The sequence below is a fragment of the Hyperoodon ampullatus genome (assembly GCF_949752795.1).
Source record: "Hyperoodon ampullatus genome assembly, chromosome: 8".
Taxonomy (NCBI): domain Eukaryota; kingdom Metazoa; phylum Chordata; class Mammalia; order Artiodactyla; family Ziphiidae; genus Hyperoodon; species Hyperoodon ampullatus.
Window position 1 is genome coordinate 22,154,757 of NC_136921.1, and position 12,509 is coordinate 22,167,265.

General features: G+C 44.5%; 1 protein-coding gene across 1 annotated transcript; it reads right to left on the reverse strand.

Annotated features, from left to right (window-relative positions):
• TMEM169 (transmembrane protein 169) lies at nucleotides 1-3,055 on the reverse strand (the record flags this gene model as incomplete). The annotated part of the gene is made up of 2 exons (XM_079710638.1): nucleotides 1-623; nucleotides 2,785-3,055. The coding sequence occupies 2 exons, from the start codon at nucleotides 3,053-3,055 to the stop codon at nucleotides 1-3; spliced, it is 894 nt and encodes a 297-aa protein (XP_079566764.1).
• Nucleotides 3,056-12,509: the final 9,454 nt, after the last annotated feature.

Here is a 12,509-nt window from a genome sequence, read left to right on the forward strand (position 1 = left end):
TTAGACAGTGGATGTTTCTACCTCCTGGGTGGCATCCTTGTTGGACAGATTGCCTGAGATATTGTCAGATTCAAGCAGCTCCACAATGCTGTAGGGAGAACAGTCTTCCAGACCCAGCTTGCTGCACAGCCAGCCACAGAAGCCTTTCTCCATGTCCCGGGCAGCTTGCCACCACGCTCCCCAGGACCATGACAGCTGGACCACGGCAGCATAGAGGCCCAGGGAAGACGCCATGGCCATGATGAGCACTGGATAGAAGAGAATGAGGCAGGGGCAACATGCGATCTTGTGCCAGAAGGTCCTCTCCTCGTTGTACACAAGAAAGATATTGTACCAGGTGATGGTGCCATAGTAGAAAGAGACCACGAAGGAGAGGATGAAAACCACAGGTAGGCAGAGCAGCGTCCAGAGGACCACGTGGGGCCCACGGTCTGCTCCCAGCTGGCAGGCCTTTCTGCCTTCAGGTGCCCTTTCCCTTGAAGACACTTTAGGCTTGGTGAGCTCCTGCAGCTCCTTCTCTGTCAACGTGACATGGATGTCCACCATCTGCCCCTTTTTCTTCCCTCGGGTGATGGTCCCAGTTAATGTGACATAGCGGCTGTCCACAGGCATGTTCCACATACCTGCAGGGCATAAAGAGGGGAAAGTCAAGATCAGAAGATTAGACATTTCATCAGAGCGTCATCCCCTGAGACTGGAGCTGAGTACAAGAATGTCCATTATTATAGCCCCTGACACGGTACACCCTGACATGGTACGAAATCAGTGTTTCCACGATGGACTGAATGGGTCTCCCTCAGGGGAGGGATTAGTACTCCCATGGTAAACTCTCACATCAGGGCCCTGAAGCAGGTTAAACTTGTTACTCATATTCTCTCTCCACTTTTCTGGGCCTCTATCGTGTCGGTGATATGGAGGGGAATGAGGAACTCTACCACAGACACCACTTCATAGTGACCTTATTTCTAGTTTACAAGTGCTGTGAAAATACTGTTTCTGAGTATCAGCTACTGTGTGTAAAGGTGTTGCTGTGTGTGTGTTATACTGATGAGCAGCCCACCCCTCTTCTCTCCTCATTCCTAACCCCATGCTTCTCTGAGAGGGTCCTCCTCATATGCTGGTGGACATCCCAGCCTCCATATCCAAATTCTGTACACACACAGGCACCACACATACACACGCACAATATAAACACATTCCCCAACAAAAATACACCAGCATGACCACCATCACCACCACCATCACCAGCATCACCACCATCACTACCACGACCACCAGCATCACCACCACCACCACCAGCATCACCACCACCAGCATCATCACCATCACTACCACCACCACCAGCATCACCAGCATCACCAGCATCACCACCAGCAGCATCACCACCACCACCACCACCAGCATCATCACCACCACCACCACCAGCATCACCACCACCAACATCACCACCAGCATCACCATCATCACCACCACCAGCATCACCATCATCACCACCACCAGCATTACCATCACCACCACCACCACCACCAGCATCACCACCATCACCACCACCAGCATCACCATCATCACCACCACCAGCATCACCACCACCAGCATCACCATCACCACCACAAGCATCACCATCGTCACCACCACTACCATCACTACCATCACCACCACCCCCACCAAACAGCCACTCTTTGGCCATCCCAGCAGTGAGATTGCAGGTAGTGAAACAGAAAAGTCCACAGTCCTTAGTATGTGAAGTGTAGTCTAGAAGTGGAGGACGGGAGGAGGGTATAGGCTTTTGGTTGGCATGTCCCCCAGGCCCTGTGGACTCCTAGCCACCTGGCTGGTAGACGGACAGAATGGGGCTGCCTCAAGGGCAAACGTCCCTTCCTCCGAGAGGCATCCCTAACCATGCAATCTTTCCCTCCACCCGCCTCCCTCACTTGCTCATCTTCCCATCACTGAGGTTTACTGTCTTTGGAACCCGTACCACTACCTGTAATTGTCTCTTATCTGCTGACTTTTTGCTGCCTGTCTTCCCCTGACTGGAAGGTAAACTGCATGAGGGCAGGGGCATTGCTTGTCTCGTTCACCGTGGGCGTATGTCTTAGGGATGACCATCGACACAGAGATCTACCTCATCCATCTATTGCTGTGCAGTGACACTTAATATGGACACGCCACAGTTTCCTTAACAGCAACAAACATTCTTATACATGCTTCCTTACGCACATGGGCATGAGGTAGATACTGAGAATTTCTTGGACATAGGCTATGCATATTTTGAATTTTAAATTTAATAGATATTGACAAATTTCCCTGAAGCAGATTCCTCTTCCACATGAGGTATACGAGAATATATCCATTTCCACACATTGATGTTATCATGTTTTACCCAATTTTTGGCCATCCTACATGTGAAGGATTACTATAACTCACTGTTGTTATAATTCGCATTTTTCTGATTATTATGAAAGTCAACTATTAGTTTCTTTATCTTACATGTATTAAATAGTTAGCATGGTTGTCTTGTATTACTATTTTTTGTGTATAAATCGGTCTCTTCCATTACACAAGGAGTTCCAAAAGGGCAGAGATCTCTTCCATATCACCTAGAAGAGAACATAATAAATGCTCAACAAATACTATCGATTTGTTGAATGAAGACTGAAACACTGTGAGAAGAAATGTATCAAAAAGAAGTACATCAGTGAGCAAATGCCTGTCTGTCTTCTGGAGGATCCTCATTTGGTTTCCTTCCTGTGGCTTTAAGTAGGTGGCCCCAGAGAGACTTACCATCATCCACAGGATAGTCTAGGAAATCATCTCCCTCCTCCTCTTTAGGCTGATCTCCACCTTCTAATTCCCCAGGCTCCTCATCCAGTTTCTCACTCTCTGACCGGTAGATGATAATAGATTCTGGGCGGGACTCTTTCTTCTTCTTTTTCCTGCGACCCAGTGTGGATTCCCCATCAAGGGCCAGGGCAGCTGCCATGGCTTTCCTCAGAGAGCCCTGGTGGGGGCTTGGGAGCTGGCCCTGGCCTTCCACTGGTGCTGGCTCTTCCATCCTAGTCCTCAAATCTAGCTAGTCCAATTTGCTTGAGCAAACTCACGATCCACACATCACAGAGCTTCTTCCAGGATGGGGCTATGCAAAGACGTTCCAGTGATGAGTTGCACTTGAAAGATAGGAAAGCAAAATCATCAACAGGGAATGAATAGGGTGAGATGGAGAGGGGTTTAGGAAGTGGTCCTCAACTTGGCAGAAGCCTTTGCCTCCCTTTATTTCTCATAAAACTTTATTTTGGGAGTGCTATGGAAATACTTTTACAAGAATGAATCATTGTTAATAAAATCTTATTTGTGTTGCCATATTTTGTGTTGCATATATTATGCAAAATCATCAATCTAGCTGGGGGATGCCAAGTATAAGGAAGTTGGGTGAGGAAACCTTACAGACAGATTAAGGACCATTCTTCCTCCCACCATAGATGGAGATTGCTATGGCTGGGACCAGCACTCCAGGCTTCTGGCTATTGGGTCAGCCATTACACTATACTCAAATGGTTGAATGCAACTTTGAACAAGCCATCCAATGATGGCACAACTTCACTAACCATGCCTTCTCTGATAGCCTATAAAGACACTTGTCTCCTGGTTTCTTGTTGGCCCAAGATCCCAGAATGGCTGGGATCTGTACTATCACCTTCTGGGAGACCAGTGGAAAGAATGCACACTTTTCACACCACACTTTTCTCCTCTTTTGTTCTCCAGGTAAAAAGAGGTGGGAGAGAAGAGAGTCTATACAACATCTTTTAAGGAAGAAACTGATCGGTCTGTGTTCTTGGTACATGGAGCCATTAAGAGGAACGGAATGTTTTGAGTGCTATTGCTACAGAGGTGCCAGTTAGCAAATACCCAGCCAGTCTCATTTAAACAGGTAGCTGCAGGACTTCCCTGGTGGTGCAGTGGTTAAGAATCTGCCTGCTAGTGCAGGGGACGTGGGTTTGATTCCTGGTCTGGGAAGATCCCACATGCCATGGAGCAACTAAGCCCGTGCACCACAACTACTGAAGCCTGTGAGCCTAGAGCCTGCAAGCCATAACTACTGAGCCTGCTGCCACAACTACTGAAGCCTGTGCACCTAGAGCCTGTGCTCCACAACACGAGAAGCCACCGCAATGAGAAGCCCACGCACCGCAGCAAAGAGTAGCCCCCATTCGCCGCAACTAGCGAAAGCCCACATATAGCAACGAAGATCCAACACAGCCAAAAAAAACCCAAAAAAAACCCAGGTAGCTGCTTGTCTGCTTCTTTAAAAAAATGTTATTATATTATGGAACGTTTCAAACATGTAAAATGAGAACATTTTTGTTAGTGAAAGTGGCAAACATTTATAAAAGCAAAGAGAATAATTCGAATGAATCGTTACTGTACCTCTCACCCAATTTCAATAATCAAAATATTAGTAGCCAATTTTATCTCCTCATATTATTTAGAAGCAAATGTCAGATATCATTTCATTTCATCTGTATGTTTCAGCATGTACCTCTTACATATAAGAACTCTCTTTTTAAAAAAAGATTATCACCATACCATTATTGCACCTAATTTTTTAAACGATTCTTTAATATCATCAAATATCTGGTCAGTTCAAATTTCCCTGTTTAAAATTTTAAATTCTATTTTCTTGAGTTAGGATTCAAATAAGATCTATGCAATGGAAACAGATCGTATACCTCTGTTTATAGCAGCGCTGTCCAATAGAACTTTCTGCCATTGCACCTGAAATGAGTCTAGTGCAACTGAGGAAATGAATTTTATTTTTATTACTATTATTTTTTGGACACGCTGAGCAGCTTGTGGGATCTGTTTCCCGACCAGGAAATTGAACCTGGGCCCTCGGCAGTGAAAGTATGGAGTCCTAACCACTGGACCTCCAGGGAATTCCCCAGGAAATGCATCTTAAATTTTATTGAATTCTAACCAATTTAAATTTAAATAGCCACATGTGGCTACTGGCTACTATATTGGACGGAACAGGTCCATATGTTCCCCAACTAATTTTTTTTCCTTTTCCTTTCTATTTATTTGTTAAAGAAAGGTCATTTACCTTGCAGATTCTCACAGCCTAGATCTTGAGGATTGCAATCTCCATAGTGTGTTCCTCTGAACAACATATTTCCTATAAATTGGTAGCTAAATAAAGAGGCTTACTCAGATTTGGGTTAGAATGTTTTTTGGTTGGTTGGTTGTTTTGGCAAGATGTTATAGATGGTGTTTTGTATTTCCATCAGAAGGTAGCTAATATCTGCTTGACTCCGTGAAATTAGTAGCCATTGACGACTATCGGCCAGACCCATTCATTCATTAGGTGTTACAAAAATGATGACATTCTATTTCTCTCATTTCTTCTTTATTTATTAGCCAGAATACTCTCATGGGCCTTTTTTTTTTAAAATAAATAAATTTATTTATTTATTTTTGGCTGTGTTGGGTCTTTGTTGACGCCCACGGTCTTTCTCTAGTTGCGGAGAGCTGGGGGCTACTCTTCACTGCAGTACGTGGGCTTCTCATTGCAGTGGCTTCTCTTGTTGTGGAGCACGGGCTCTAGGCGTGCAGGCTCAGTAGTTGTGGCGTACGGGATTAGCTGCTTTGCGGCATGTCGGATCTTCCCAGACCAGGGATTGAACCCATGTGCCCTGCACTGGCAGGCAAATTCTTAACCGCTGCGCTACCAGGGAAATCTCTCATGTCCCTTTAACAAACCCAGTTTTAAACTTAGTGGAGGAGGCAAGTGGCGCCATTGTTATATAATATTATTGTCAATTATACTGTTAAATACCTTTATTTAATGAGAACAGTGGCAGCTTCTATTGATATTAAAAGTTTCTGAATTATTTACCAAACAAATGTCCTAATTTCCAAATAACTGTATTTATAATTGAGAATTGTAGTAGACTGTAAGTAGACTCTACCCACAGTTCTGTTGTCCCAGGCGCCCGGAGACTATTTACTCTCAGTAACTCCAGGGTGCCAGCTTTTTGTTACTTTTGCTCCCAATTCTCAAATCTTCATTTTGTTTCAGTGCTCTCTGAGTGCTTCCTTTCTTTCAAGGCCACATGCACACTCTTTGGTGTCCCTTTATCCCAAACAATAAAACTTCTCTTATTTGTAATAAATGGCCCCAATGTTTAGTGGACTGGCCCAGTCAGGGCAGGGTGGGGAATGCGGAGGATTATGAAACAGACAAAAATCTAACTAGGCGCTAAATGCCACTCAATTTGAAGCAAATCCCATGTCTTAATATGATGCATCTTCTGTATTACCAAGTACCAAGACTGACTCTATCACATTTCTTTAAATGCCAAAACTCCCCAAAGTCTGAGCAACCTTCTCAGCAGGTAGCTTTCCTCCACTGTCCAAGTATCACCTAAATACTTCTGCTTTGTCCTCTAATTGTTAATTTTCTTTCCTGTTTCCCCACTGGATGGAAGATGGGTACTGGGTCTTATCACCTTTGTATCTTGGGCACAGCCCAGTGACTGAAACAAATGAGGTGCTCAGCGACAGAATTGAAAACGCCCACAGGTGGAATTAAGGTTTCACTAAATCCTCAGAGCCTGACTTTGCCTGTTTGAACAAAATAAGTGCCATTACCTTCACATTCTTATGCAGGGAGCTTGTTGGACTATGAAATTCATTTGGTGACGTCTCTAAGATCACATGATGTTCTAAAAACGGGAAGATCCAGAATACAGGAGCTTTCTGTGATAAAGTAGGTTCTAATGTCCTCACTTGACATTATTAAGCTCATCCATGTTAAATAAAGAAGTGAGAGAACTGGATTTAAGCCTAATTTACACAATTCCTAACAGAACAAGCACTATTTTGCAATGAGGACATCTGGACTTATTAATAGTAATAACTAAAACTTACTGGATGTTGACTGTGTGCCAGGTGCTGTTCTAAGTGCTTTTCAATAATCATTATTGTGTAATCCTCACAGCAAACCAAGGAAGGAGGTACTATTATTATCCCCATGCAGAGGAGTAATTTGCTCAAGGTTACATAGTAATGGTGCTGTGACTCACACTCAGGTTTGCTAATTTCAGAGCTCATGTTTTATTTACCATGCTTTGCTGCCTGCCAACATTTACCCCAGATTTTATACTTAAACTTCTAGAGCTGTCTTTGATGAATCCATCTCCTATATTAAGGATATATTCCTATGTCCCTATTACTAATCAGTCTCTAAGTCCTGCCACTCATTCCTATGGAATCTTTTTGGTAATGTGTTCATTTCAATTTCTACTACCACCATATGCTAGAATACAGCCCCTACACTACTTCCTCCACGTAGGTTCCTCTGTCTTCCATTTCAGAATTCTTCCTCTACCATTTTAAATGGTGATTAATGACACAAGATATTTTTATTTTGTCCAGTAATCATCACTATCTTGCCATTTCTGACCAAAATATATCTCAAGGGTCTGCCTGGTGTTTGAGGCTCTCCATATTCATGCTCCATCCTAGGGTTCCATAGCAGTTTTTCCCACTCCCCATAACATGACTAGTTGACACATTTACTTATGTTGGTTCCTTCACCTTTTTCACTCTTCTCCACCTCTTTCAAGCCTGGCTCAAGAGACTCACTCACTCATGTTCCCTCTGTGACCACCCCAGCCTACAGGTCTCTCCCCAACCCCAATCCTGTTGTTGCAGGAGGGAGGTGAGAATGACAATGAGTGTTCGAGTGTCCAATGCCTAGTATGAGGTGATGCTTCATAGATGTGAGTTTCCAATCCCTTTCTTCTGCCTTTTCCTACTCTGCATTCCAGGAGTATTTGTCATCTGTACCTTACTCTCTTAGTGCTTAATTATGCAGCATTTCATATCATCTTGAACTGATTATGAATGGCTTCATGATTTTTCATTCATCTTCCCACTGGAGATTATAAAATTTTAGAAGTCAGGAACTGTCTTATACTTCTTTACCTCTAATGGGAAGACCCCAGGGCTGGACATGTAGCAGATACTCAGTACGTACTTGTTGACCCGGTAAGGCAAAGGGGAAGGGAAAATGCCTATTTGTAAATATGATGTGAACGAGTGTTAAGAGAGGAAGGCCTAATTATTTTCCTCATTTCTGTACACTTTATTATGCTGTTAGCATTTGAGCTGAGAAGCAGGTTTTGAACATTTCTCCTTTCTTTTACATATCATAAGAGAGAGGGTAGGAAGAAAATTTCTGTAGTTTCCAAGGTTTTAGTCAATAGAATTAAGAGAAGACACAGGACTCTGCTCTTTTTCCTGGAAGGTAGGCTTTGCCCATCCTCCACCTCCACCCCCAGTCCAAAGATTATTAACGAATGTGATACTGCAGACTGTTAACCTCAATCCACCATTAGCTCTGACTCCTCAGTCATTCTGGGGGGAAAAATAGGTTTTAAAGTATATACTCAGACTCTGGAACTTATGCATAAAATAACTGGTTTTAAGCCACCCTTGAAGAAAATTCTCCAGATAATTCTTAAATGCATCCACCACTTTTTCCCATCTTCATTGCTACCACTCTGGTCTAAGAGGCCATCATCTCTTACTAAGGTTCTAAAAATGCTCTGTATCCTCTGGCTTCTACTCTTGCTGTCTTCCAATCAATTCTCCACTTAGCAGTTAGAAAGATCTTTTGAAAACATACATAAAATCAGGCCATTTTCTGCTTAAAATCCTCCAGTGACTTCCCATTGGTATAAAATGAAATCCAAACTTTTCATGTGGCCTAAGGACTTGTGTGATCTGGACCCTCCCTGTCCTGCCATCCTAGGCTATACCATCTCCCTCATGTATACCTCCAATGCTTCAATCACACTAGCTGCCTATGTACTCTTCTAGAGTTTTATTAAAAGAAAACCAACAGCTCTTAAGCAGTCAGTAAACACCCAAAAACTCACAACACCACAAAATGAACTTACCTACCCAGGTGTAGTGCCTTGGTAGAGCTGAGTCATCAGCAGGAAGTCTGGTCCTTATTCCCATCCTGTCACTTGGTCACTAACTCCCACTCCCACCTCCACAGTGGTGGCTCACTGCTGCTTCATGGACCTCTCATCATCAGGCATGATTTCCCTGGAGTCTGTTCATGATTCTCTGTTCCTAGGTGGTCACTGAAGCAGGCCTGATCCAGGGCCTTCTCCAAACCCACCCAGATACTCAGCAGAACTTGTGGGCTTGGTGGGTGGAGAAGCCAGGGAGTTTTGAAGCCTCTGCTCTTAGATTAATTGCAGGGAAGCAAGTAACATATATGGATGAAGTGTTGCTGGAAAAAGCTAATAAATGGCAATGACACCAAGCCTTAGTAACTGGAAACAGGGAATGGTGGGGGCTACGGTAAACATAAGAGCTCACTCAGGTCTCATCTGAAATAGCAAGTTACTGTTCTCCTCTCTTCTTCCCACCAAGCCCACTGTTCAGCCAACTGCTTTCATAGAGAAATTCAGGTCCATTTGGTATGGGTTGCCTGAAATTTCATGAGAAAGTTCCTGATTTTAATTACTGCAATTAGTCCAAATTTAAATAAATTATCATGTGGACAAACAACCAAAACAAATCACAGATAGGCTGCCATTTTGCTGTCTCTGGCTTATAATGCTTCCAAATTAGGGTGCCCCGCTCCACTGGTTTAACTAAGTACAATCAGGAATTGACTTTTTGCACCTTCACTGATAGTAACACATCTTCCTCTTCCAAGGAACCTGAACCGGGGCTAAGTGGGTAAAGTATCATCATTTTCAAGTTCATTTACGACTACTACAGTGAGCTGTGCCTTGCTCCAGCCCTGCTGTTCTTCCAGTTCTTTTCTGACTTGTGTATCTGTCACTCAGAGGGCTACATGTCACCTGTCTGGGGTGGCCAAACTCCCCCATTAGCATCTTGGTTTGCCACCATTAGAGGTACTAGACCAACCAGGAAATAAAATGTTTGCCATTTTACCACTGAAAATTACTATTAGCCGCTCTCAGAGGGATAGTCTCACCAATGTAAAGATGAAAGGAAATTTGGTTCAGACCAGTATCAAGTGATTGGAACGATGATGGAAGAGCAGCTTACAAGTCGCAGCTTCCAGCCCGTTGCTGTGAGCACAGTCAGGCTGCATCCTTTTCCTCTGTGGTCCTGTGAGCAGCATTTCTCTTGTCTCCTGGTCCTGAAAGGCTCCCACACTGAGGCTGGTTCATCATCTGGGGAGCATCTGACTGTCTACAGAGGAAATATTTCCCAATAGTGAAGGTAGTTGGGTATAAGGAGCTTGAGCAGCTTTAGTGTAAGAGCTGTTAGATCTGATCTTTATTGTCTGATCTTTTGTTTACTTATTGTCCTACCTCTCATGGCACACATACCCCTTCCACCTCCAACTACCAACATGTGTACATCCTAGAACATAAACTCTACCAAGGCAGGGACACCTAACCGTCTTGTCCACTGTACCGTAACCCCCATGTTTAGAATAGTACCTGGCACATGACAGGTGCTCAGTAAATATTGGCTGAATATTGTGAACTGGTTCAGAATCTTACTTATATAAGTTGGCTCAGGACTGCTTTTACATCAAGGCAGGAGGGGCTAGATATGCCTCACTGATATTCCTTCAGCACCGAGATTCTGTCTCAGTGTTGAGATTCCCACCGGCCCCTGTCAGTCTGAGCCAGCAGCTGCTTCGTGAAGGGGAGAAGATGAAGTTACTAGGCAGATGGGGTGGGGGAGGGGTGGGAAGGTGAGTGAGCAGGAAGAGCATCTCAGAAGATGAACGGAGGGAGTGCTAAGGGGCTATGACAGAGTGGGAATGTGGAAAGATCATAGCCATGATGATGCCTTTTTCCCCAGGACAAAGGGGGCAGTGATGCAGAGTGCCAGGTAGCATTTGATTTGGCCAAAGGGACAGTCATTGCAGCAGGGCACGGATGCCCTGAGAAGAGAGGGCTCAGCCAGGAGTCAGAGCTAAAATCTGGAAACAAAGAGCCTTCAAGAGGCAGAACTACTGCTGTGCCTCCAGGCCTTTTGGGGTTAGCAGACATTCAAACCCTGACTGAGGTCAGAGGCAGGGGCAGAGAGGACATGCCTTTTTCTTTTTAACAAAAGATCTCTTGAAGAGACTCCACATCTCCCTTAATCACAGGCTCTCTTTGGACTGTGAAAAAAAGAGCTTTCTGACTGCTCATAGTGCAGCTTCCTTGAGGCTGAGGAATGGCTCCTTGTCATCCTCAGCAAGCAAAACTGGCTTGAAGCCTTTTCACTGGAGGACTGCAGAATCCCTCTCTGAGGCCACTCAGCCACCACACAGAGGCTGCAGTACAGCCAGGCCCACGTTGACCCGCCCTGGCAGAGTTCCGTGAATCCCCAAGTCCAGACCAGGTCACAAATCACATTTAATTAGATCTTCAATAAAAGTATCTTTGAAAGAAATGTAAAGTGTTCCTTCCTCCCAAGAAAGAAAGCCTGGAATTTTTTGGAATAAGAAACCTCTTAGAACTGAGTTAGTAGAAGTGATTCCTTGATAAACTATCCAGCAAATGAGAAGTGGAAGAGATAGCTTCCCTTCTTTAAGCAGTGTTGATTGGAATCTGTCAGCAACAAAGATAGAGGGGGAGGTGTTTCTCACAGGAGGTCAGAGGAGGGCAGGGGGATGGAGGAACAGGGAGGAAGTGATGTTTGATTCCACTCTCAACCAGATCCATTTCCAATTCACTCTAACTCAGTGGTGGACCCAACAAGAGAATGATGGCATTTGTTTGTTTTTACATTATTTTAATAACCTTGCTGGGGAAAATACAGTACGCTTGTTAGGGGAACCACTGACTGAAACCACCCACCCTGGCCAGGCCCAAGAGTAGCCACTTGCGTGAGTTATCTTAAATAGGAGGTCCTGGTAAGGAACACGGAACTAACAAGCTGCCACCAACTGGAAGAATTCAGGAAAGGTCAAAAGGAGAGAGAAGACATCAGTCCATATGTCCTACCAACCTCCCAGATTCCTTCTCGCTGGAATCCATCTTAGCTGAGTGATGCGGGAGCCACCAGGAAGGACCCTGAGTCAGAATGATTGGCCAGGGACAACCTAGAAACTAACCCCATCACCGTAAAACCCTGAGACTGGGAGCCACGTGGTGGAGCAGTCCTCCTGGATTCCCTTACCCTACTGGTCTCTGCCCGGGCACCCCTTCCCAATAAAATCTCTTGCTTTGTCAGCACATGTGTCTCCTCCAACAATTCTTTTCCGAGTGTTAGACAAGAGACCACTCTGGGGCCCTGGAAAGGGTCCCCGTTCCTGCAACACTCTGACAACAGACTTAGAAACATGATCCTGCCTGGATTGTTAAGACCACAGCACCTGACATATTCCCTAGATTTGTCAAGTTCTCAGGCAAAGTCTCCCCAGGCTAGTCCAGGTGTAATTCCACTCTGGTGGGTTGACAGCAGGAAGCAAGACGGAGAATTTAAATAATAAATCACTGTTAATGGGCACC